Raw genomic sequence first — 26,745 nt, forward strand, 5'->3', positions numbered from 1 at the left:
GTTCGGTGGACGGCGGAAAGACACTCTTGGTGGAGTGGGGAGGATTTCATGAAGGATGGATCTCATTTCAGGGCAGGATTTGAGGAAGTCATATCCCTGCTGGAGAGCCACATTCAGAATCTGATCCAGGCCCGGAAAGTATCCTGTCACAAGTGGGACACTTTTGTGGTTCTTCTGTGGGAGGTTCTGGGTTTGAGAGGATGAGGAAGTGGCTCTGGTTATTTGATTCTGTACCAGGTCGGGAGGGTAGTTGCGGGATGCGAAAGCTGTTGTCAGGTTGTTGGTGTAATGCTTCAGGGATTCCGGACTGGAGCAGATTCGTTTGCCACGAAGACCTAGGCTGTAGGGAAGGGACCGTTTGATGTGGAATGGGTGGCAGCTGTCATAATGGAGGTACTGTTGCTTGTTGGTGGGTTTGATGTGGACGGACGTGTGAAGTTGGCTATTGGACAGGTGGAGGTCAACATCAAGGAAAGTGGCATGGAATTTGGAGTAGGACCAGGTGAATATGATGGAACCAAAGGAGTTGAGGTTGGAGAGGAAATTCTGGAGTTCTTCTGCACTGTGAGTCCAGGTCATGAAGATGTCATCAATAAATCTGTACCAAACTTTGGGTTGGCAGGCCTGGGTAACCAAGAAGGCTTCCTCTAAACGACCCATGAATAGGTTGGCGTATGAAGGGGCCATCCTGGTACCCATGGCTGTTCCCTTTAATTGTTGGTATGTCTGGCCTTCAAAAGTGAAGAAGTTGTTGACCTCCACCTGTTCAATGGCCAACTTCACACGTCCGTCCACATCAAACCCACCAACAAGCAACAGTACCTCCATTACGACAGCTGCCACCCATTCCACATCAAACGGTCCCTTCCCTACAGCCTAGGTCTTCGTGGCAAACGAATCTGCTCCAGTCCGGAATCCCTGAAGCATTACACCAACAACCTGACAACAGCTTTCGCATCCCGCAACTACCCTCCTGACCTGGTACAGAATCAAATAACCAGAGCCACTTCCTCATCCTCTCAAACCCAGAACCTCCCACAGAAGAACCACAAAAGTGCCACACTTGTGACAGGATACTTTCCGGGACTGTATCAGATTCTGAATGTGGCTCTCCAGCAGGGATATGACTTCCTCAAATCCTGCCCTGAAATGAGATCCATCCTTCATGAAATCCTCCCCACTCCACCAAGAGTGTCTTTCCGCCGTCCACCGAACCTTTGTAACCTCTTAGTTCATCCCTATGAAATCCCCAAACCACCTTCCCTACCCTCTGGCTCCTACCCTTGTAACCGCCCCCGGTGTAAAACCTGTCCCATGCACCCTCCCACCACCACCTACTCCAGTCCTGTAACCCAGAAGGTGTACACGATCAAAGGCAGAGCCACGTATGAAAGCACCCACGTGATCTACCAACTGACCTGCCTACACTGTGACGCATTCTATGTGGGAATGACCAGCAACAAACTGTCCATTCGCATGAATGGACACAGGCAGACAGTGTTTGTTGGTAATGAGGATCACCCTGTGGCTAAACATGCCTTGGTGCACGGCCAGCACATCTTGGCACAGTGTTACACCGTCCGGGTTATCTGGATACTTCCCACTAACACCAACCTATCCGAACTCTGGAGATGGGAACTTGCTCTTCAATATATCCTCTCTTCCCGTTATCCACCAGGCCTCAATCTCCGCTAATTTCAAGTTGCCGCCACTCATACCTCACCTGTCATTCAAGAACATCTTTGCCTCTGCACTTCTGCCTCGACTGACATCTCTGCCCAAACTCTTTGTCTTTAAATATGTCTGCTTGTGTCTGTATATGTGTAGGTGGATATGTGTGTGTGTGTGTGCAAGTGTATACCCGTCCTTTTTTCCTTTTTTCCTCCCTAAGGTAAGTCTTTCCGCTCCCGGTATTGGAATGACTCCTTACCCTCTCCCTTAAAACCCACATCCTTTCGTCTTTCCCTCTCCTTCCCTCTTTCCTGATGAGGCAACAGTTTGTTGCGAAAGCTTGAATTTTGTGTGTATGTTTGTGTTTGTTTGTGTGTCTGTCGACCTGCCAGCACTTTCATTTGGTAAGTCACATCATCTTTGTTTACAGAAAGATCATACACACATAGGTCCAAAAATCCTTCATTGGTAAGGTATAAAAGGAATTCCCTGTGTGTGGTTGCATAATTTTCCTCAAATGTGCACTTTTACTCACTTTTCATTCTACAGTTGCTCATAGCGTTTATTTTGTTTTTCTGATTGTCATTTGTTCTGTTTTAGAGTAAATTCCATCAGAATGATGAATTCAATGTCTGAAATGACATACATGCACAACATGTACTGCCTAACAGATGGGAATGAATAAATAGCACATCAACTTCATTCTGAATGTTACCCTGGCAGGCAATTACTTTGTGCAAGAATTTTTGTATGATTTGACCAATGTTTGCAAAAGGCAGGGTCATTTGAGAAGAGAGTTGCAGATGGTGGGAGGCCATGCAAATGAATGAATGCCTGAGCTTGAAGAACAAGTACTTTACACTGTGGATGATGCTTCATCAACTAGTACAAGGAGCATTGTGAAAAGGGAAGGTTTTATTCACAAGACAGTCTGTAATATCCTACATAAAAATCTTCAGGAACCATATTATCTTCAGTCAGTGTAAGAATTAAATGAGGTTCACTTTCAGCCTAGATTAGCTTTGTATTAACACATGTTATGTGCTGTGTTTCTGAAGTTCTTAGAATGTAGCTTATATAGTTAGGTTAGATTTCACATGGTGGGATCTTCTGTTATGATAATAATCCCATCTGGGCTTGTGAAAACCCTCAAGAAGTGTGACACGACAGACATCAACAGAAATTCAGCCTCAACAAGTGGGGTGGAATCATTCATGATCATCTCATTGGCCCTCACTTCTTTCCACAATGTCTTACTGGAGAAATGAATTTGCAGTTTCTCAGACAAGAGCTCCTGTATTTACTTGATGATGTATCTCTATACTTTATGCAGTGAAAGTGATTTATGCATGGTGGTGCTCTACCTCACATTACACAGGTAGTTTACCAGTATCCTGATAATCAGTTTCTAAACAAGCATATTGGTTGTAGGGCATCCACTGCATAGCCTGCCCGATTGCCAGATTTGAACTCCATGGACTTTTTTTTCCTTTGATGCATTAAACTCCCATGCGCAGTCTTGATGATCTGAGGGACCATATCCCAAATGAATTTCATCAAATATGGAACACACCAGGCGTTTTCTGCAATGTACGACAAAAATATGGACCACAGGCTCTGGGGACGTGTGGAAGCAGGAGGTAGAGTGTTTCTTATTAAATAAACATACAATGATTCTCACAATTTTTGTAGTTCTTATAATTAGTCTTGTGTTGTGGTCTTCAGTCCAGAGACTGGCTTGATGCAGCTCCCCATGCTACTCTATCCTGTGCAAGTTTCTTCATCTTCAAGTAACTACTGCACCCTACATCCTTCTGAATCTGCTTAGTGTATTCATCTCTTGGTCTCCCTCTTCGATTTTTACCCTCCACGCTTCCCTCCAACTCTAAATTGGTGATCCTTTGATGCCTCAGAACGTGTCCTACCAACTGATCCCTTCTTTTAGTCAAGTTGTGCCACAAATTCCTCTTCTCCCCAATTCTATTCAGTACCTCTTCATTAGTTACATGATCTTGTGTACATTTTAGTCTCAAAGATGTATTCATGTGGGACAGTTAGTATTTCTAGCTTTCTGAATGAATCAATACAATGGACCCTATTGTTACGGCTCATTATTATTTGTATAGCACTTTTCTGTACCTTGAAGACAGTTGTACATTCCCAGCACTTGTTCCCTCAAACGAGATTCCATAATAGAGGATTGAATGTATACACAAAATAGGTCACTTAGGAGCAGTGGTGGGTACTTATGGAGGAGGGTGCCTCTCCCCACCCCTCCCCCACGCCCCCCCACCCCCACCCCTTGTGGGGCCACCCTCATTGCCACCTGCACCACTCCTGCCAGTCAGCCCACACACTATTCATTCTTTTATTTCACCAGTCGACTCAACTGATCGAGTTATCGAGTAGTTGTACTGTCCTACATAGCACGCATGTCCACGTCATCATATTTTATACATTTCTGTCTGGCACACAAATAGCTAACACATACCTAGAAGAAAAGTTGCGGCCATTCCATAATTCATCATTTAAGGAAGGGAACCACAATCGTAACTTTTTATATCATAAGATGGCATTGTCTTCTATATACGTATAATCAGTTCAAATAAAACTTTCTTAAGCTATGTATGTGACTTGATTTTTTTTTTTTTTTATTATGGTAAAAGTGAAGATAGCTCAAGATATCTTAGCAGCCCATCCTTGTGGTTTTTCTGTATCCTCCACTGCTTAGAAGCATGAAATATTGCACACATATGAGATGCCTGATTGTGTTGAGCAGTTACAAAGATGAGTTTAAGGCTCAATTTTATTCTGGAAGGGGAACTGCGAGACAATGCTCGTTATACCATAAATTCCTGCAACATAAGATTTCGTCCCCTCCTAATATAAATGACAAACATCAATAAATTATAAGTTTTTATTTTGAAATTTACTGGCAGATTAAAGCTGGGTAGCAGACCAAGACTTGAACTAGAGCCTTGTCTTCTGCAGGCAATGCCCATATGAACTGAGTTATTCAGGCACAACCTACAACATATCCTCTCAGCTCTACTTCTGATGATACATCTCTCTTACATTCAAAACATTGCAGAAGGTTCCAGTTCAAGTACTGGACCAGCACACAATTTTAATCTCCAGGAAGTTTTGAAACAGAGCACACCCTGCTGCAGAGTAAAAGACTCATTAAGGTGTTGATTTTGCTTACCATTGGTTGCTAATTTGCAGTGAATTTAGTTTATATTACATTTTCAGCTATACAAGGAAGTTGCTGTTGGATACATTTTGTAGTTTCTGCTGGGTTTGTACCCTTTTTCGTTTTTGTTAGCTTCCCTTTTTATGATATTCTACATTATCTGTAGTGTTTTTATGTAGCCCTACATATCATTATTCATTTTTTAAATAGTTTTTGTATTTTTAAAATAATAATGCAATGCTCAGATTTACAGCAAAATATTGGAAGGGGGGGGGGGGGGCAGGGGGACTGCAACTCATGGCAGTACCTCTTTTTTAGGCTCAGGTCAGTGTCCAATCATCCAACACTGATTCAAATTAAGCTTAATGAGAAGCTCAGACAGGTAGGTACTAGAGATGCTAAAATGTCACAAAGTTCTCATAACAGTAGAGTTAAACATAATGTTAGTACGTAACAAGATTCTCATAAAATCACAGTGAAAAGTAGTGTTAGTATATTGCATCAGAATATCAGGGGATTAAAAAACAAAGTAGATGAGCTTCTTGTTTGTTTAGAAGATTTAGAAATTGAGGGTAGAGTAGACGTACTACGCCTGTCCTAACATCATATAGTCACAAGTACGTATATGGTAAATGTAAGTTGATATAAGCTTTCAGCACATCTAAGTAGTGATGCTATGGAGAGAGGAGGAGTTTCCATATAATTTAAAATCTGTCATAGTGTGAAAAATTTGGAAACTAAAAATTTTTGTGTAGAGCAACATATAGAAGAACGTGCATCTGAACTTAAAATAAATAATGGTACTTTTATAAATGTAGGCATGTATAGGTCCCTACTGGAAAATTTTCATCTATTTCTGAAAAACTTGGATTTTTTGTTGTGCTATCTGTCAGGCAGAGGGAAGCAAATTATTGTTTGTGGGATTTCAATGTAGAGTTTCTGAAAGAGTTCAATAGAAAGCTTGACCTTGAAGTATTACTTGATTCTTTCAATTTGCTATCAGTTATTGATTTTCCTGCTGGGGTGGTAAAGGAAAGCAGCACACTGACAGATAAAAGTTTTTATAAATCAAGATAAATTTAATCAAATAAAAACTTTTCCTGTTAAGAATGGTCTTTCTAATCATGATGCACAGCTGGTTACAGTATACGACATAGCTCTATACAGTAATGCAAAACAGTCCTCCAAAATAGTGCATTAAATTAATGAATTAACAATTGCAAGTTTTTGGGAAAGGTAAACAGTTAGACTGGGATGAAATGTACATGGAAGCTGACACCAATTTAAAATTTAACCTATTTCATGATACCTTTGTGAGTATATTTGAAAACAGTTACCCTAAGAAAACATTGAAATATAATTGTAAGAAACCATCTATCCATGGCTTACTAAAGGGATAAAAATATCTTCTAAGCAGAAAAGGGAAATGTATCTTATAGCTAGGAGGAGTTATGATCCAGAAACAGTGAAACATTATAAAAACTATTGCCCTGTATTAAGAAAAGTTTTTAAAAAGTCCAGAAGTATGTGCATTATGTCTGAGATTAGCACATCTGATAATAAAATTAAAACAATTTCCAATATTGTTAAAAGGGAAAGAGGACAACTGAGAGCACAGGAAGACTGTATTTCCATCAAATTCAATGAAAAGTTTGTTAACAGGAAGTCAGAAGTAGAAAACATGTTTAATAATAATTTTTAAGTGTTGTGGAGAAAATACGATCCAGCTTTTCATTAGAAAATGCAAGGCAGTATATGGAAGAGGCAATACCTATGCAGTTTGATAAAATTGAAATTCAACCCATCTCTCCTGATGAGATTAGGAAAATAATAAATTCACTCAAAAGTAAAAGCTCACACAGAATTGATGGTATTTCCAATGGAGTACTAAAAGCTTATTCCCGACAGGTAAGTGGGATTCTTAGCCGCAGATCACTGAAACAAGGCACTTTTTTCCAGGCAGACTGACGTACGCTATTGTTAAACCATTGCATACAAAGGAGATGGGTCTGAAGTTTAACAACTACCGCCCAATCTCACTTCTGACAGCATTATCCAGAAAGGCTTTTCAACATAAAATGCTGTATATGCTTTCCCTGCCCAAATATTAAATGCACTGAATAGCTGAACATCACCCATTGGGATATTTTGTGATCTATCAAAGGCTTTTGACTGTGTGAATCATGAAATTCTTCTAGATAAGCTTAAGTATTGTGGTATGTGTGGGACAGTGCATTAAATTCATATTTAACTGGAAGAATGCAGAAGGTTAAATTAACAGTACAGTAGCCTGCAAAAATCAGCAGAGTCCTCTAACTGGCGAGATATCAATGGTGTCCCATAGAGTTCAGTCTTGGGTCCCTTATTGTTCTTAACATATCAATGCACATACAGTAAAAATTTTATCTCTCTGTCTCTGGTAGTTTGTGAGAATATGTTCCCTATAGTAGGCATATTTTAACATTGCAAGGATAGGCGAGTCTGTATCCCCTTAAATGCACTGAATAGCTAAACATCGGCCATTGGGATATTTTGTGATCTATCAAAGGCTTTTGATTGTGTGAATCATGAAATTCTTCTAAATAAGCTTAAGTAGTGTGGTATGTGTGGGACAGTGTACAAATGGTTTAATTCATATTTAACTGGAAGAATGCAGAAGGTTGAAATTAACAGTACAGAAGCCTGCAAAAATCATCAGAGTCCTCTAACTTGGGAGGTATCAAGCATGGTGTTCCACAGGGTTCACTCTTGGGTCCCTTATTATTCTTAACGTATATTAATGATTTGCCCCTCTATATTTATGAAGATGCAAAGCTAGTTCATTTTACTGACGATACAGGTATTGTAATCACACCCAACAAACAAGAATCAGCTGAAGAAATCGCAAATGATGTCTTTCAGAAAATTATTAAGAGGTTCTCTGCAAATGGACTCTCACTAAATTTTGAGAAAACACAACGTACACAATTCTGTGCAGTAAACGGCGTAACACCACTGATAAATATAGTCTATGAACAGAAGTCTGTTGCTAAGGCTGAATATTCAAAATTTCAGGATGGGTATACTGATGAGAAATTGAATTGGAAGAGACACATTGATGATCTGCTGAAATGGTTAGGTTCAGCTGCTTATGCTATTAGGGCAGGGCTTCACAACATACATGCTCGCGGAGCAAGCTGTGAGCAGCAAGGCGCGAGCATGGAGCAGCGCAAGCACGCTACCCCCACTACCGGACCAGACGGAGAGTGGGGAGAGTCACGTGGGGCACACAACAGTTGCCGCCAGTCAATGTAAATCCGTGGCCACCTGCAGGGATATCACTCACGAATTATTACTGCGACAAATGAAACAAATAAAGGAGAATGTACACCTGCCACATAATTTTATTAGCTTAGTGTATGCCTCTACCATCTGTAGACACTGAAACTAAAGAATTCCACGACAATCCTATATTTTCAACACTTTCTTCAACACTACTTAAAATATCACCTCCGGTTGTAGTGTTCTTCGTGGCTACTACATCGAGGAGCTCCTCCCTCACCTGAAGATCTCTATTAACACCTCTAATATATATGGCACAATCCGAAACTGTTCAACTTGAGATGGACACAAATGTTCCGCTGCAACTACCAAACATTCTTTTATTAAATCGCCATCAGTTAAGGGGCGCAGGGATTTTGCTAAAAGCAAAGCAATTTTGTAACCCACTCAGAGCTGCCTCAGTTGATTTTTCTTCGTCGTCCAGATCTTCTTCGGATAGCTTTCTTTCAAGTTTAATAACTTCCTGTGCACGATCTGCTCAATCACATTTTCCACGTCCGTAGTCTTTCGCGTGGTACGACATATAATGTCGCTGCAAATTAAATTTCGTAAAAGAATTCAGCGTTTTGTGACATACTATACATTTTGCAACACCATCTTTTTCAGTAAACAGATACAATTCCTCCCAATGGGGGTTGAACTGCGAAAGCATGGTTGGGGTTACACAACGGCGACTTCACATGATTCTTAAGCAGCGAAGTGACTGTTAAGAGCTGTTCGTAGTACTTTAAACGTTACACAGTCGGCGCGAATTCAATAGGCACGCTGCGGCCCTATTCAAACGTGGGCGCACATTTCCCCCTCCCACCCTACTCTGCGACCTTGCAGCTGCTCGCGAGCACGTGCCTGAGCAGACGCGAGTACTCGCACTCAAAACAGGCCAGTTCTTAAGCCCTTTATTACGGTTATTGGAAATTTTGGTGAGAAACGTGTCAGTAAATTAGGCTCCTATGTCTGTTTCCATTCATTGCTTTCATATGACATCATATTTTGGTGTAATTCATCATTAAGAGAAAAAGTATTCATTGCACAAAAGTGTGTAATCAGAATAATAACTGGAGCCCACCAAAGATCACTTTGTAGACATTTATTTAAGGAACTCGGGATATTCACAGTACCTTCGCAATACATATATTCATCTATGAAATTTGTTGTTAATAATCCATCGCAATTTAAAAAAAAAAACAAAAAAACAAACAGCGAAATGCATAACTACAGCACTGGAAGAAAGGATGATCTTCACTATTGTGGGCCAAATCTGTGGCACAGAAAGGGCTGAATTATGCTGCCACAAAAAATCTTTGGTTATTTGCCAAATAGCAGTAAAAGTTGACAGGTAGCCAACCAACATTTAAAAACAAATTAAAAGAATTTCTGAATGACTACACCTACTCAACAGACAAATTTTTAGATATGAAGCGGTAACTGTAAAAAAATTAATTAACAATTCTGTTTAAAGAAACCTTTTGTTAAAGTGACACATTCCACATCATTACGTAATGTCGTATTCATGATCTATGGAAAATGTAAAAAAAAAAAAATGCAAGAAATTTCCATTACTTTTGATATTCAGCCATAGCTTCTTGCATTCCGACTTGGTTTTTCAATTTTCGAGGGACGACAGTAACAAAATGATGACCATTGTTTTGTGGATACTAATGCCGAAATTTATATCAGTACCATACTTTTATAAACAGCAGATAAGTCTTCTCTGTTCATATCATGATGAATTAAAGATATCTGCTTGTTTGCTTCAATTGTAGAGTATATGCAGGAAACTAAGGAAAGAGTTAGGCAAAACATCCACTTGTTGCGTCCTTAACGAGTAACAACTTGTTTTATTTGTGATGGAAATGCTCATGAGACAGTACATGATAGTGTTCAGTACAACATTAGTGTTATAACGCTAGGTTTTGTCATGCCGGTACTGACTTCCCCGGCGTCATACTGTGAAGCCTTGTGTAACTTGTCATGAACACCACTCTCGAAGGTGTGATATCTTTATAAGGTCGAATTAAATACCTAGATAGAAAGAAACTCGAAGTGAGCTGTGACCGGTCTGTTCTGTCAGTAAGAGGAATAGCGTCTGAACTTCGAAGAGCCGACATCCTTTTCACGAGAGTCTGAATAACCAATAGCGGTACCGAGTCAGGCAGCAAACCGATTTTGCCGTATCCATCGTGTATCTCGTACAAGGGCCACAAGAGGAAACAAGGGGCGAGTAAGGCATTTAAGGGAACACGCGCTCGCTCTTTCCTCGCTTCATTCGCTTGTGAAGTAGAAAAAACGAGAAACACATTAACAGCAGTACAGGTACCTTCTTGTTTATGCACTGATTCGGTATTTACTTGGATACTGAAAATCTTGTCTCTTACTATTTCGTACGGTAGCCAGATTAAAGTGGCAAAATACCGAAGAATTGCCTAGCGAAAGGATTTGCTGAGATGACGGTGAACTAAATGTAACATTTATTAAACATAAAAATTATATATGTTGTCGCTAGTTACAGGTTCCAAGAAGTTTTTTTTACCGGTACCTGCAATTTTTTGGTAAAAGTTGTTGCTTGTTCTACATTTCAAATTACAACGAACGCATGAGTCTGCTTATAGCATAACGACACTCAGGTATTGACTTGATTTTGCAAATTAGTAAATAAATTAGTGACATGAATGGAAATCTAAACATAACGAATCACATATACCTCGGTACAGAACACCAAACAGAGGGCTGAAATACTGAATAGTTCTGTAAAAACCAGACTCATGGGAACCCAGCGCGTTACTGAGCGGCCACATTTCTTTTCGTACAGGTACTTATAAAAATAAATGTACGTATCTCCTGACGTACAGTAGCGAGCTCCCACAACACACTTTTGGTCTATACCCTTGTTTCGCCTTCACATTGTACCAAAATGTCAGATGACTGCCGGCACTCACCTGCGTGTACTTGATGTCAACTTTTCTGGCCATGCTGCAGTATTACTTTTACGGTTTCGCTCCCGGCCGCTTCCACGTGAGAACTGCGACCAAGTGTATGCTGGTAAGCATTCCGCGCTGTGTCCCCACCTTCATAATGACCCCGCCTAGTGTTTCTCCCCTCCCTAGCGTCGCACTCACTTCCCCTCCTGCTCGCCACATCTGGAGTTCCTTGTCAAACGTCTTACCTAACTGCAAATACTCAGCGTTATGCAGTACCGTTTTCTGCAAGGTTACGTAGCGTTCTGCAGGGTTCTGCAAGATTGTGATCACGACACCTGTCTTCTCGCCATTTTTAGCTACCGCAGGCCTTGAAGTCGGTTCTGCAGGCAGATACATTTAACGTCTGGCCGTTCTTACTGAGGATATCCATCAATATATCTTTCTTGGAGTTTAATCACAGTTTGAAATAAAAAGACTAAGTATAATTCTATGTAAGCAATAATTTGCTTGGAGCTTTTTTATGGAATTTCCTTTATATTTGTAATCAATATACAGTTCATAATCATGGCATTAATTCATGTTGACTCATCTTTTCATGGTATTGTCTTGTCCCATATCAGTTTGTACTTATGTACAAAAATGATGACGAGGATCGATAGAACAGTATAATACAATACTAAAGTTTTGTAGATGAGCACATCTGACGAGTGTAACCGTTAATAAGAGGAAGTTGCATGCGAATTGTGATTGTTCCACAATTTTGTTTTAAAAATTATTTTGTTTCAGTGAGGTAGTAATTCTGATGTATAGATTGTTATCACCACATCTCAGAAATAATTTTCAACAAACTCATTACCAGTTAGGAACTTTGAAAGGCGTTAAGAGTACTTCAAATTACGAGAAACTTCCATGAACAGGTAGACGCTGTTGAATATCCATTTCAATTAATTCATTTCTCTTAGGCGTTTACATGACGTGCATATAATTTATACACATGCACAATAGCACATTGCACCAGTCGGAATCGGAACCTTGCTTCGTTTTGAGATTTGTTGTCACTCCTGACGACAGGTGTGCCAACTAATGAGTTTAGCGTCAACCACAGTTGCCAACCGAGTAGGTTATTATTCTAACCACCTTGGAAACAACGCACATGCAAGAAAAGTAAGTGTGACTTATTTCGAGCGCGACTCGGCTAATACTGTAGCTAGTAAAATATCCAAAATCACATCTACTCCTCCAGAAAAGGCACTTTAAGATCTTAAACTTAGTCTTGAACGAAATATGTGACGACAAACGAAGAAAATGAACGATTTGCAGATTACGCACTAATTTTGGAGGACCATAATGAAATAAATACTCTTCGTCACCCCATGTCATCTGCTTCAATGAGGTGTGCATCTTCAATTTGTGTGAAAAATAAATCCAGGCTATCGTTTAGAAGCCACAAGCAACTGAACTACGGTGAAAGTGGGCTGTTGACAGATTTGGCTATACGTGTAAAGGACCATACTTACCGTTTTGTGCTACCCTCTTTCGCGTACAGCTCCACGTTATTTGTGTCTAACTGGTAAAAGGTGTCGAAAGCGCAATATACAGTAAATAATGCCATTATCTGTGTGCTATCTAAAATGTCTACCATTTTCGTTGCCGAAAAATAGAGGCGACACTGAACGAAAATTGGGAACTACTAGCAGTCTGGAAGTCAAATGCTACAATGAAAACGTGGTGAAAACAGTGAAAGTAAAGGACAGTGACTTTAAGTGTGTAACTGATGAAAGTCATAGTCTCTGTTCAGAAATTTATCTACTGCAGGAAGATGTGGCAAATTTACAGAAAACAATTACTGTGTAGTCTAAGTTGAATGTAAACAGTGAGCGTCTTAGTTATAGAAATTTTGCTAATAACAGCATAGAAATGCGCCAGATTTGTAAAACTAGGAATGTGTACGACGATCAGAAATGCATAGACAGAATTAGATAAGAGAGTCAAAGTGTGTGAAAGTATACATTCAGTGTCGTCTACAGATAATGTCCACCACATCGAGAAAGAAAAAAACGAATGTCACCACTAAAGAATAACTATCAAAGGAATCATGTGTGTAAAATGTAAAACAGTGTTTAGTGGTAGCTGTGCAAAAAAATGTAGCTCCACTCTAGGTACTGCGTCCCGAAATTAAGTCTACCAAGAAGAAACAAAGAAGAAAATCATTTCTGTACTAACTAAAGATGTACAAATGTGAAAAGACAAATACGAAAATCTGCAACTGTCCAAAATGCACACTTTTCACCAGGAAAGGCCAACAAATTGTACAAGCTATACAGTTACTAATCTCCAAAACAACTTTGGTAGGATAAACAGTGCAGACATATAGCGACGAGGGTAAAGAAAATAGGATGTCTTAATTGATACTACACAACATATTGAGGCTCACAATCGACATAAAGAAAAGGGCTTACGGAAATGCGATTCTCCAATTTTTAATGAAGATTCACAAAAAATGGTTCAAATGGTTCTGAGCACTATGGGACTTATCATCTATGGTCATCAGTCCCCTAGAACTTAGAACTACTTAAACCTAACTAACCTAAGGACAGCACACAACACCCAGTCATCACGAAAGAAGATTCACAGGTATCTGCCTTAGATTCTGAAAGTCGTAGCAATGTACTGTCCCACTGTGTCTGAATATGAAAAAGTAACAGAAATTTTATTGTCCTTGCTCACTGCCATGGTCATGGGATTACTACTCCTAGTTAAGCTTGGTTCTTCCATGTCTGAAATAGGAAAACCCGTCCACTTGCCTGATGTCAGTAATTTAACTTATAATGATTGTATTGTGTTGTTTGGATGAGCAACTGATGTATTTAAAAATGAAACCCCAAAAGCCACTGACGAATAAAAAAAATTGTTTAGGACGTTTGACTCATAGAAATGTCCTGTTGATGACTATTCCACACCAATATGACCTATTTCCATGGTTGTGTCTAAACATAGAGATAAGTGCTGCAAAAACATACTGCTCTCTAAAATACGCACACAATATGAAAACGTAGCAGCTGTTGATCTCAGTGGTACAGGACATAGATCTGACACTACGTATGGACCTCACTTAAATGATATAGGGTAGCAACTTGTGGAGGAAAATTAGCGGATGTGTCGTCAAGAAATCGGATATAAGACATATATTATCAAAGATAACAGGTCCATCTTCGCATCTTCTCCGTTCACTATAACATCAATAATATCCCTCTTACCACAAGTGGAAGAAAAGATTTGGACACCAATAACTCAATAGAAGATTCCAGGCTCCCACACAGATGATATTTTAAGGGCAATTTCTTACAAAGCAAGAACGAGGCTAGTGGTGTAATGAAAGAGCCTTAAGGGAACTCTAACGTTAATGACCAAATCCGTACTGGTAATCGAATAAATTGCCACAAAGAAGGTCTTTCTGTTTGCCATCAAAATATTCAGTCAATAACAAACAAAATTTTAGATATAGAGATTTTATTAAATACAGAAATCCATTTCATCAGCTTTCTGTTGATTACAGAGCACTGGTTAAATATTGACCAAATTGTCTCTTTTTCTATACGACAGTACATACTAACAAACTATTTCTATAGAAACAGTTATAATAAATGATAATTTTCATGAAGTAAGGTGTAAAATATAATTCTATTAATAAGTTTTGTGACGTCTCTGGGCAAGACATTTGTAAAATCGGTGCAATATATGCAAAAAACATTTATCTGTGTTCTTATATTTGACTTCTGTGTGAACAGTTATCGATTATGTGGCTTCTGTATAAAAGAAATAATCATTTTGTATTTTTATGTTTGTAAAATATTATTTCTGTCAATTTTTAAATAACGTCTGTGGTCGGCGAGTGTGAAAACTGATGAAGACAATGATAATTAAAAATATAACAAAAGTATATATTAGCATATTAAATTGCCTATAACTAGTGAGACTTAGACGTTACTGTCTCTGTCTTCTCGTAGCCATGAATGTTGTTAGAGCCTGTGACGCTCTCTCGAACGCTTAGTTCGTGATGAAAAATATTATTTAAAGGCAAGAAAACATTTTATTAGCTTTGTAATTACACCCTGGATACGAAAAAAAAGCCACATGTACTAAAAGAAAAAACAGAAGTTACATACAAGCCAAGAATAAAGATATTGACAGCAGAGTCATGGAGCAGCACATAAATATAGACGTCAAGGAATTTTTTTTCTTTTCTTTTAACACTTCCTCCAAAAGAAAAAAAAAACATGAAATTATTGCTTTGCTTTCTGCAACTGACTTGTCCATGACACTGCACCACCTGAGTACTTTGCAAGAATTCCAGTTGTTGAGCGCCTTGTCCGGTTATCACCTGCGAAATCTGCATCAGCGTAAATCTTTAATTCTTCCTCGGTTTTGCAGTACTTTGGCATTCTTCGGACGGTCAACCAGCACCCAGGTATTGTTTTTCTTTAGTGATTGAGGTTCTTCACTGATAGCTTGCATCCATTCTTCCTTCTCGTTTGACTGCAATATTTCTGAAACACAGTTTGGATCTTTGTGTTCAAGTGCATCAACTTTTATTGCTATACAAAATTCACCACTTTCCATCCAGGTTGGTTTTCTTCGTTGTCTTTTATTCTTCTGTTTCTCTTCATTAGAAGATTCAGCAGCTTCTGCTTTTAGAAATTCTGTTAATTCTTTATTTTCATCAGATTCACTCGACTCTTGACTTTCTCATGAATCGAGAGTGCCAATTTTTTCTTGAGTTTGGCTTCCTCCAGATGTGTACAGCCTAGGAGATTTACATTGGTCGTCTTTAGATGAATTCGGATCATTAAATTATTCCTGAGGGACTTCAAATTCAACATGATCACTATATTCAACATGATCAATATGTAAATCACAAACAATTTCTGGCATAAATTTCACATCGTGACTTAACACCACTTTTCTTTTAGATGGAATCCAAACTCTAAACCCATCTTTGTCACTAACATATCCAACAAGTCGTCCAAAAACTGCCTTATCATCAAACTTGGAACGGAATTGTTTGTTAATGTGAACATAGCAGCCTGTGCCAAAAATTCTGAGATGATCAAGTCGTCCTACTGGTCGATTAAACCATAGTTCATAAGGGGTTTTATTTTCAGCTGAAGATTTTCCAGTGCGATTTATTAGGTAGACTGCTGTGGTACATGCCTCTGCCCACAACCCTTTAGGTAATTTACTCGGATTTAGGATAGACTGGGCAGCTTCAACAATGGTCCTATTTTCCCGTTCAGCCACACCATTTTGTTCAGGAGTGTAAGGAGGAGGAATCAGTAGCTCTATTCCCCTGACTGCAAGCAGTTCACTGACATTCTTATTGTTAAATTCTTTGCCACCACCACATCTAAATTGTTTGACAACATGTCCATTAGTTCGTGCTTCATTTAAAAACTTTTGTGTCTTCAAAAGAAAATTCGACGAAATTTACTAAAATCGTCTTTGAAACATACATAATAATGATTACCTCCAAAAGATTTCGTGCTCATTGGTCCATTGACATCCACGTGGATTAATTCGCCAGTACCGGTAGCGCGTATTGTTCGTGTTTTGAATGGCAGCCTATGCATCCTTCCAAACGCACAGCCGTCACAAAATTCACTCATGGCATCTTCCACATTAATGTTCATTCCTTTTAAAATATTCTTCACATATTGTTTATTTTGATGACCAAACCTTTCATGGTACACTTGCAATGTTTCGGATGAAGTCATCAAGCTCACACGATTCAGTTTTACATTTCTAACAACACGCATGTTCAACACATAAAGTCCATTTTTCACATAACCTGTCATAAGAATATTGCCACTGACTTGTTTTCGAACACAGACATTATTATAACTAAAATTAGTACCGTAGCCTCTGCAGGCAATGGCTCTCACAGAGAACAGATTAGCACTTGCATCAGGGACGTACAAAACATTGTCCATTCTAGCATTGTACCATTTATTGTTTCGTCGAATTTTGATCTAAACTGTTCCTTGACCGTACGCACACATTTTGACATCTTGTTTTCCCAATGAAATGACTTGAGGAACATCAAATTCACTATACGAAACAAAATACTGTTTGTTGGGAGTGATATGATTTGTAGCGCCACTGTCGCAATACCATTTATTTGGGTCACTGTGATTACTAGTACACACACCCATAGCGTATGAAGTAAATGCAGCGTCTTCACTTTCTCGCTTCTTCTCTTTTCTTTTATTGCTGTCACGAGTGTTCTGTGGACACTCTGCTGCCCAGTGACCTAATTGTTTGCATATATTACACGGAAACTTCTGTTTTAATTGTGACTTCGTCATCTTTACTTGCTCATTACTTGTTTGCCGTTTTCTTGTTTTAGAAACGACAAAAGCTGCACTTCCATTAATGTCTTGTTCTCGCAGTTCAATAGTAAAGAGTTTTTCAATCAATAAATTCAAGCTTTGCTTTTCTGTCGGTATCGTATCCCAGAGATCCCTAAAATTGTCGTAGTCTTTTCCCAGTGTAGACAAAATTCGACCATTTAAGATTCTTTCAGATAGCTTATTTTCTTCATGTTTTGCTAATCCATCGTTCAGGTCCACAAATAACTTTTGCTGTTTGGCCACATGTGCACTAATATCTTCCGTTTCATCACGTTTAACACGGAAAAATGTTTCAATCAACATATTCAAACGCTGAGTACTGCTACGTTCAAATCGGGAGCGTAATTTGTCCCAGATTCCTTTAGCATTCTTGCACGTTAAGACGAGTTCTGCAACAGGTTTACTTAGTGCACTTGCTATAAGACTTGCTGCCTTTGCGTCGTCCTTGTGCCATTCCACATACGCTTCTTTTTGTGCACTTGTCGCATCATGCGGCAACTCTACACGTTCACGTGTACCGTTAATAATATCTTCTAGTCCATATGAACGCAGCACCATAGAAATATGCTATTTCCATTTGGCCCAGTCGTCAGGTCCTTCAAGCTTATCAATGCTGACCTTATAATCGCCGCTAGCAGTCATGTTTCTTTACAGACATAAGCTCATTTCAAATATTGTTTTAACTAAACTAAGTTGTTTGCCTTTACACGTGTACTGGGCCCATAACCTGATGAAAATATTATTTAAAGGCAAGAAAAAATTTTATTAGCTTTGTAATTACACCCTGGATACGAAAAAAAACCACATTTACTAAAAGAAAAAACAGAAGTTACATACAAGCCAAGAATAAAGATATTGACAGTAGAGTCATGGAGCAGTACATAAATATAGACGTCAAGGAATTTTTTTCTTTTCTTTTAACAGTTCGCTTTCACTTGTTTTTTGATCGAGAAAGACGCCATTGAGCACTGATGTATAAAAAAGGTGTGTACTTTGAATTTTGTGTTAATTCTGAATATAGAAATTGTTAAAAATATTTGTAATAATTTGTAACTCGCTTGCCCAGCATTTTATCCCACATTTTTAGCCCTTTTTAGCGAGTTTAGGATTTTTTGTGAAGTAGTGCTGCGCCACAATAGCGGGAGCCCCTGACACGCCAAATTCAAACTATAATATTGAATGAAAGTAGTTTTCCTGCAACTGAGAGGGCAGGTAATTGTACATTAAATTTCTTTCTTTCAGCTTCCCGGAGATCACAGAGAAGAACTGCAGATTTTATTATGTCATTGTGCAGTATTAGTGACGTAAATAATTTACATAAATCAGAGAGTTAAAATTTTACTTGTGTGAGATCAAAGACTGCTGTATTGAAATCTGGTCTGGCTAATAATATTAAAATCATTTTCATTTTTAGTTTCAAGCTCTCGTGTTAGTTGTGGCAATCAATAGTGTTCAAATATTAAAAAATCCACTGCAGCTTTTATGGTTGGCAAACATTGCATACTGTAACTTCTGTGCGTTTAATAAGAGTAATTTTCAGTGAATTTCAGAGACTAAAGTAGAGAAAGACATGTTTAATTTCGTAATCAGTTACAGTAATGACACAGTGTTTCATTTGTAACAAGCCAGATCAGAGTTATGAGAACATAGTTTTGCAAATTAAAGATCATACATTCACAGCAGGAAATCTTTCAGTGTTGTGCGTATCCCCACATAATAGATCAACTACAGGAACCAGTAGTGAGAACTGCATTTTATCTTTTGTGTTTGCAACGATAATCAACGTTTGGTTTACTTAAAGTGCTATGCAATGTAATCTGTATTATAGCCAAAGATCATAAAAGTTCAATCCATGATTTTATTACTACCAAGCAAATGAATAACATTCTTTTACATTCAGACAAACTGTATATAAAATCAGCATGCACAGGGATACGTAACAGTGTCAGCCTCTCATTACGGCAAAGGACTTCGAAAAAATTGATATCACTCTAGCCCTAATTAAAATTAAAAAGATTTTTGACACATTGAGAGGCGCTTTACGGATCTATGCGTTTCACGGATCTATGCCATAGATAAATTCCGGTTTTTTCACATGATATTTGTAGGAGACGAAAGTTTTAAGCCATTTTATTTTGCCACTGAGGGGGAATGCTATAGTGGCAGCCTGCAGTCATTTCTCGTCACTAAGACACCGCAACTTTGTACCTCAAATGTCTCAAGCCAACTAACTTAAATCTGACTATATTGACGTTGGTGTCGACTGATCTTTCTCCTTTCTAGACGAGTGTCGCTGCTCTGAGATGCGGTATCTATTATTTCTTGTGTAATACTTTAGCTATCGATGCGACCCGTAATGTCAACATAAACTGGATGAGTCTTTAAAATTTTATTTCTTCTACGATAAGGCTGCTTGTTATTACTGAAGAGAAATTAATGTTACCGTCTGGGCATCATTTTGTTAATGGAATGTATGTCTGGCGAAATATCGATTATTCAACTAATATTCTCAAAAGCTACTGGAGTAATTATCTAATTACTCTCTTGTCCTGTCACAACCTGTTTACTGGGAAGACATTTGGTCATCGATGTAGTATGTTTAAGCACTTCAAGATAAAGTTGTTGGAGGAGTGTCACAATGAAAGAAGAATACAGAGTTCTCTGTTTATTGTTACGGCTCCTGCCTATGTAACAAACGATTAATCGTAAGGAAATTTATTCTTTTATTGCTTAAATAGTTTTGGTTTTTAATGTGAGTAATATGTTTGCATGAGATGTAGAATTTAAACAGTTGAGTTACATTTTGTCTGCAAGGAACACTCCTGAATATTAAACGTCTTGTCATAGAAGGATCTGGCACTTAGTTGTTCTTCATAAGTCTTGTTTTTATTCTCCAAGAATGAAATCTAAATTGTCCTATGACTCATGAGTAGATATAAGAAAGATGTGAATACTGAAGATAATAAGAAGAGTTTTAATAGTCAACAGACACCCTTTTTGACTGATGAATTGATTCTTCATTGGATGAGAAGTTATGAATAGATAATATTTGTGTTCTTATTTTAGCTGTACTGATGGTAAGTGGTAATGCGTATTTCAGGGGATACAGGCTGCTTGTAACAGCATCAGATATGTTTTTCATAATATTTAGTGATTGAAAGAGTGATGTAAATTATTAACTGATGTTTTTGTATAAGTATAAATTAAATATATATTTAAATCAGTCTTGCAACATTAAGGTGCCATACTGTATGAAAAATTATGCATTCTGCATCCATGTGGGTGGAGTTGGCGATAAGTGGCTGAGGGTGTCGTTGTGCTGAGATAAGGACTGTAACGTAAGTTACTAAAGTGTTCATTTAGTTTCAAAATTATATTCCTCACATGACTGACATGTTTTATTAATTGTGGCATTTGGTTTAGAATTATATATTGGTTTTCACAATTGATCATGTAAATTTTCCAATGAACATTGCACGTAGCGCTTCAACTTTAAGTGATGTTTTTTCCGACGTTCATACGGTATTCATCGACAACATTTTTTGTATGGCACAAGTACACGTTAAACAGGGGTTCCGATTTGTTTAAGAGCACGTTAAAAAGATTCATGTTTTTCATTTATTCTTAAAATTTCCATAAAAACGATAAACCATTTTATTTGACATTAATCTCGGAATTTTCACCAAGCGGAGACATACTCTCATTACTTAGGAGTGCCGTATTTTGGCAAACTACTGAGAAGCAGTTGCGCTCCATTCTGCCTTCACACTCCTAGCTCATTTTACACTCGTCTTCTTTCAGTCTCGATATGAAATGAGGAAGTGATCAGGAACGGACAAGTGCTAATTTTTTGCGGGACACTATGACTATTACCGACAGAGTTTTTGGAATAAAGAATTTCGTTCCGACTGCGAAGCTAGAACAATTTTTGGTGGCGAAAACGCAAAGGATCCAGAATTATTTAACCTTACACTTTATCAAATTTCCTCATTTAAGTATGCATCTGTCACTTCTTGCGATGTAAGAAAGAGTATTTTCTGCGTTAAAAAATCTCCCGGCAGACAAATGCATGAGCCTAAATGAGGAGAATTTGGATTATTATTTATCATTTGGCTTTTAGTGCCGGGAGTCTCCAAAGAGATTATAGGCTCACCTTCAATGCAGCTGTTTTCATTTAAGCAGGGGGGCTGCATCATTAAGAGAATTTGAATCCTTCAGGAAAGAAACGTATTTGGAAGGAATTGGCTGTAGTCTATAGTATGGGACCAATCCAGGCATTTGCCTAAACTCAAAATGGGAAACCATTCAAAACCACCTTCAAAGTTGCTGGCGGATGGGTTCAAACGACCTCGCCTCCTGAATCTAGTGATTGCTAGCTCAACAGCCCAACACCAAAGCTACCCCAAGTTAATGGAGAGTTTGGAAAAAAATGGTTGATGTACATTGTTTTGAAATACAATAAAATGCATCACAACAAAGACTGAATTCTGACATTGCATGTTTTTGTGATATCGTAGACTTACCCGGCGTAATAACTGCTGATATTCTTCACGGGTTTGCAGCCGTATCATGTCGTCGTCCAGACACAATATTTCGGCGGACCAGCTGGCCGCCATCTTCAGATGAGTTAATGCTCGTGCACTGCCTCGCCAGAACTGAATTCCAGCCACAACGACGGAAACCTTTATACATCACGGGCAGAGCACCGCGCGTGAGCGAGATGATGGGCATTATTTGCATTTGGAAATTTCTTCAAGACTGTCTGCCACATCGTGGGAATGGGTGGTCTAGGCGCTACAGTCTGGAACCACGCGACCGCTACGGTCGCAGGTTCGAATCCTGCATCGGGCATGGATGTGTGTGATGTCCTTAGGTTAGTTAGGTTTAAGTAGTTCTATGTTCTAGGAGACTGATGACCTTAGAAGTTAAGTCCCATAGTGCTCAGAGCCATTTGAATCATTTGATTTGAATGGGTGGATAGCGCTTCATGGGCTTTTTCAGACTCAGTGCAGAAAATTGCTACTAGTAAACAGTCATCTAAGTTCCAACGTTTCTGTGTTTCTCCCGTTATGTCTGGTGACGACACCCGCCAACGGAAGGTTATTAATCTTAAGAATCAGGAATTTGATGATGCTACATTATCTGTTTTGGAAAAAGGTTTAAATTTTGCACCTACTCCTAAGAGGACTCCTATTACGGCTTTTATTTGTGCTGTAGAACAAGCTATGGCCCGCCTTCCTGAGAACAGAGCAGAAGAGATCAGGCAGGAGATTGCCTACAAACTTCGTCGAGTTCCCGCTCCACGGAATAATACTCCATCTTGTGAAAGGGCTGCTATTCGGTCTCTGAGAGAAAATCATGATCTAATAATTCTTCTGGCTGATGAAGGTAATGCCACGGTTATTCTCTCACGTGAGGATTATGTCGCCAAAATGGATCTTTTGTGAGACGAATCGGCCTATCGGAAAATCAGAAATGATCCCAAGAATTGTATAAAACGGAAAACTCTCTCACTTTTAAAGCAGAGCTCCTTACCTAGTGATGTCATCAAGAAACTTCATCCTGGTGGGATGGTTCCTCCGAGATTGTATGGTTTACCCAAGATTCAAAAGAGTGGTATTCCTCTGCGTCCCAATGTCAGCATCTTGGGCGCCCCTACCTATAATTTGGCCAAATATTTAGCTTCAGTCCTCAGGTCATATGTGGGAAAATGTGAACATCACATATCAAATTCGTCCGATTAAAATCGTTGTACTGTGGTCTTTCTGACTTGCTCGTCAGCTTTGATGTTATATCTCTCTTTACTCGGGTCCCTCTTGAAGAGCCCCTGTTACTAATCGGTGAGAAATTAGATGAAGAATCCACCAAGTTATGTCGTCATGTGTTGACTTCAACGTATTTTCTTTTTAATGATGTATATTTTGAGCAAACTGAGGGAGTGGCTACGGGGAGTCCACTCTCCCCCCATAGTCGTCAACCTTTTTATGGAAGACCTCGAGGGCATGGCACTCAAAATTTCGTTTCTTAAACCAAAGTGTTTTCTGAGATACGTTGATGACATTTTTATGGTTTGGTCACATGGAATTGATGCTTTGAATCGCTTTTTAGATCATTTTAATTGTCTACATCCAAGTATTCAATTTGCTATGGAAATTGAAAGTGATGGTAAACTTCAATTTCTTGATGTTTTAGTTTAAAGAAAGGACGATGGGACTTTTGGACACAGTGTGCATCGGAAACCTACTCATACTGACCGCTATCTTCATGCGACCAGCTGTCATCCAGCACACCAACGTAGTGGATTTTTGCGGACTCTGATGAAAAGAGCTTATGCCATTTCTGACGAGGAACATTTGAAAGAAGAACTTGATCATTTGATGATTGTTTTTAAACAGAATGGATATGCGGAACAGCAAATATGCAGTGCTCTTCAGTTTGGTCCGCCACGCGAGCCAATAGAGGATACTTTTGAAGCTGTTGCTTATTTGCCCTTTGCGGGAAGTATATCACCCAAAATTTCAAGAATTTTAAGAAAATATGATATTAAAAGAGTTTTTATGCCGGTGCCCAAGACTAGAGCCCTTCTTGGCTCAGTTAAAGATCATTTGGGCTCGAGGAAGCCGGGGGCTTATGAAATTCCGTGTCACTGTGGAAAGAAGTATATTGGTCAAACTATTCGAACTATTCAGGACCGGTGTGTGGAACATCATCGGCACACTCGGTTGTTGCAGCCTGAGAAGTCGGCAGTGGCACTGCCTTAACGAAGGATACAGGATGATGTATGACAGGACACAGTTGATCTCTCCTGCTTGTCGCTATTGGGAACGTGTTCTTAAAGAATCCACTGAACTTAGATTATCAAGTAATATTATTAACAGGGTAAAGATTCTTCCAACTAGTGCTGTTGTTATTCATCGTTTCTGCCGTCTTCTCCCACCGGCGCGCTGCGAGTCTATTTGCCGTCAGGAGGCGCTGCCCATCATCTCGCGCACGCGCGGTGGTCTGTCCGTGGTGTATAAAGGTTTCCGTCGTTGTGGCTGGTCTTCCCCTGTCTGCTCCGTATGTATTTTTATTCGCTTCATCATCCCTCTGTTGTTTGTTTTCATTTCTCCATTTTCTTTTCACCTTGTTACTCAATGAGTCCCCGATTTTATCGCCTGTTTTTTATTATTATTTATTCTCCTGCTCTTTGTCAGAAAACCTGTAGGCTGCAGAGCGGCGTCCTAAGCTGCTGCCAGCCCGCCCCCTTCGGGGGGAATTGAAATTCAATAAAGGAAAAAAAAAAAAATGGCTGGTCTTCAGTTCCGCCGAGGCAGTGCACGAGCATTAACTTACCTGAAGAAGGCGGCCAGCTGGTCCGCCGAAATATTGTGTCTGGATGACGACATGATCCGGCTGCAAACACTTGAAGAATATCATTGCATGTTTTTCCTTTAATTGTGCATATTTAGGCATTTGATGGTGCACGAATACATGCATATTTTAAAATTTAATGGTACTTGGAATTGCTGGCTTCAGTTATTACATTACTACAAGAGCGTGATAGATTTTGGTCGAGAGGAGAGGGAGGGAGGGGGGGGGGGGATGCAGAGCGCAGTCGGCTAGAACGAATTCGAGCAGCCCAGTGAAAAGAATCATTGAGAAACGAACGAATTATAGAATGTGACTGTCACCTGGTACCCCTTCCACTCTCCACGAAACCTTCCCCGTCGTTCCATAAAGGAACTGGTTTTCATAATTGTGTACCGCTCAGGTGACCAGTTATCCACAGTTAGAAACTTTCACAACAGGGCATAGCACTGAAGCAATAAGTGGCAGCACTTACATTAAATTCAACTGCAAGTAAGAACTGAATTGAGAAACAAAACAAGTGAGCTCAAGCGAGGCCAACAATTAGTCCTGGCTAAAATAGGAATGGACGATAGACTGTAGTACTATGGATGTGTAGGTAATTCTATCGTTAACCTTGCTGACTTTCGATAGTGTCTTTCCCATTTTCGTCGTATGACTGAAAAACAAAATACCTTTCAATGTCACTGCGGAGCAGTTAGGTTGTGTGCAACTTCATTTAGGTGGTAGTGGGGTCGCGACCTCCCTGGGCAGCCCCTCGCTTTGGGTACGACCTTGTTTGGCAGATGTGATCGTCTCTGGAAAACAGAAAAGGTACTAGATGATGGCCAGGCTGTTCTTGTAGCGTATGAGGTCGGTTCAAAAGTTCCCGAACTTTGTCCACAAAATTTTTCCACCCTTACCTTTTACTTATTGTGCATAGTCTCCGAAATACTTTTCTCCACAACTGATACACCGCTACCGACGCCGTTTCCACTTCCGGTAGCAGTACTGGTACGTATCTTGCTGAATCGTGCGAAGCACCGTCTGCCAATTTTCTTTTATCTCGTCTGTCGTTGCAAATCCCCGTCTTTTCAGCAGGGTTTTCAACTTTGGAAACAAAAAACAAACTCCACAGGGGCAGGTCCGAATAGTAAGGAGGATGAGGCAGCACAGTAATTTCGTTTTTTGTGCAATGGTCACGCACCAACAGGGATGAATATGCGGGTGCGTTATCGTTATGCAAGAGCCATGAAGTGTCTCGTCACATTTCAAGCCGTTTCCATCTCACATTTCCTCGTAGGCGTCGCAACATGTCGCAGCAATACCATCGATTAACTGTTTGCCCCTGTGGCACGAATTCATGATGAACTTATACTTCAAAGTGAAAGAAAACTTTCAACATGGCTTTGACATTTCACCGGACCTGACGAGCTGTTTTTGGTCTTCGAGAACCTTCCGCGACCCATTGTGAAGATTGAATCTTGGTCTCAACGTCATAGCCGTAGAGCCACGTCTCACCTCCAGTTACGATTCTCTTAACACATTGACTGCCATGACGAAACCTGGACCATGCGTTGCTATGCCACATTGAAATCACGAATATTATTCCTGCAACCAGATTGATTTTTCGCGTCAGATGTGTTCTTTTGAAATGTAGAATTAAGTTGCTTAATAAAATGTCAATTCATGACTGGTCTGGACTGATAACAGGCGTGGGCCATATATGGCTCACGTGGCCCAACAACAACATTTTAACACAATTGACCAAGCGGTTCTAGGCGCTTCAGTTTGGAACCGCGCGACCGCTACGGTCGTAGGTTCGAATCCTGCCTCGGCCGTGGATGTGTGTGATGTCCTTAGGTTAGTTAGGTTTAAGTAGTTCTAAGTTCTAGGGGACTGATGA

General features: G+C 39.5%; 1 protein-coding gene across 1 annotated transcript in view; it reads right to left on the reverse strand.

Moving 5' to 3' along the window:
* Window positions 1-11,247, reverse strand: part of LOC124794977 (aldehyde dehydrogenase 1A1-like) — a 105,106-nt gene extending 93,859 nt beyond the window's left edge. The window contains exon 1 of the mRNA XM_047258711.1: window positions 11,122-11,247. Within this exon, the coding sequence (XP_047114667.1) occupies window positions 11,122-11,154 (33 nt within the window). The 5' untranslated portion in view covers window positions 11,155-11,247. The remainder of the gene's footprint in view (window positions 1-11,121) is intronic.
* Window positions 11,248-26,745: the final 15,498 nt, after the last annotated feature.

The sequence above is a fragment of the Schistocerca piceifrons genome, chromosome 4 (genome assembly GCF_021461385.2).
Source record: "Schistocerca piceifrons isolate TAMUIC-IGC-003096 chromosome 4, iqSchPice1.1, whole genome shotgun sequence".
NCBI classification, from domain to species: domain Eukaryota; kingdom Metazoa; phylum Arthropoda; class Insecta; order Orthoptera; family Acrididae; genus Schistocerca; species Schistocerca piceifrons.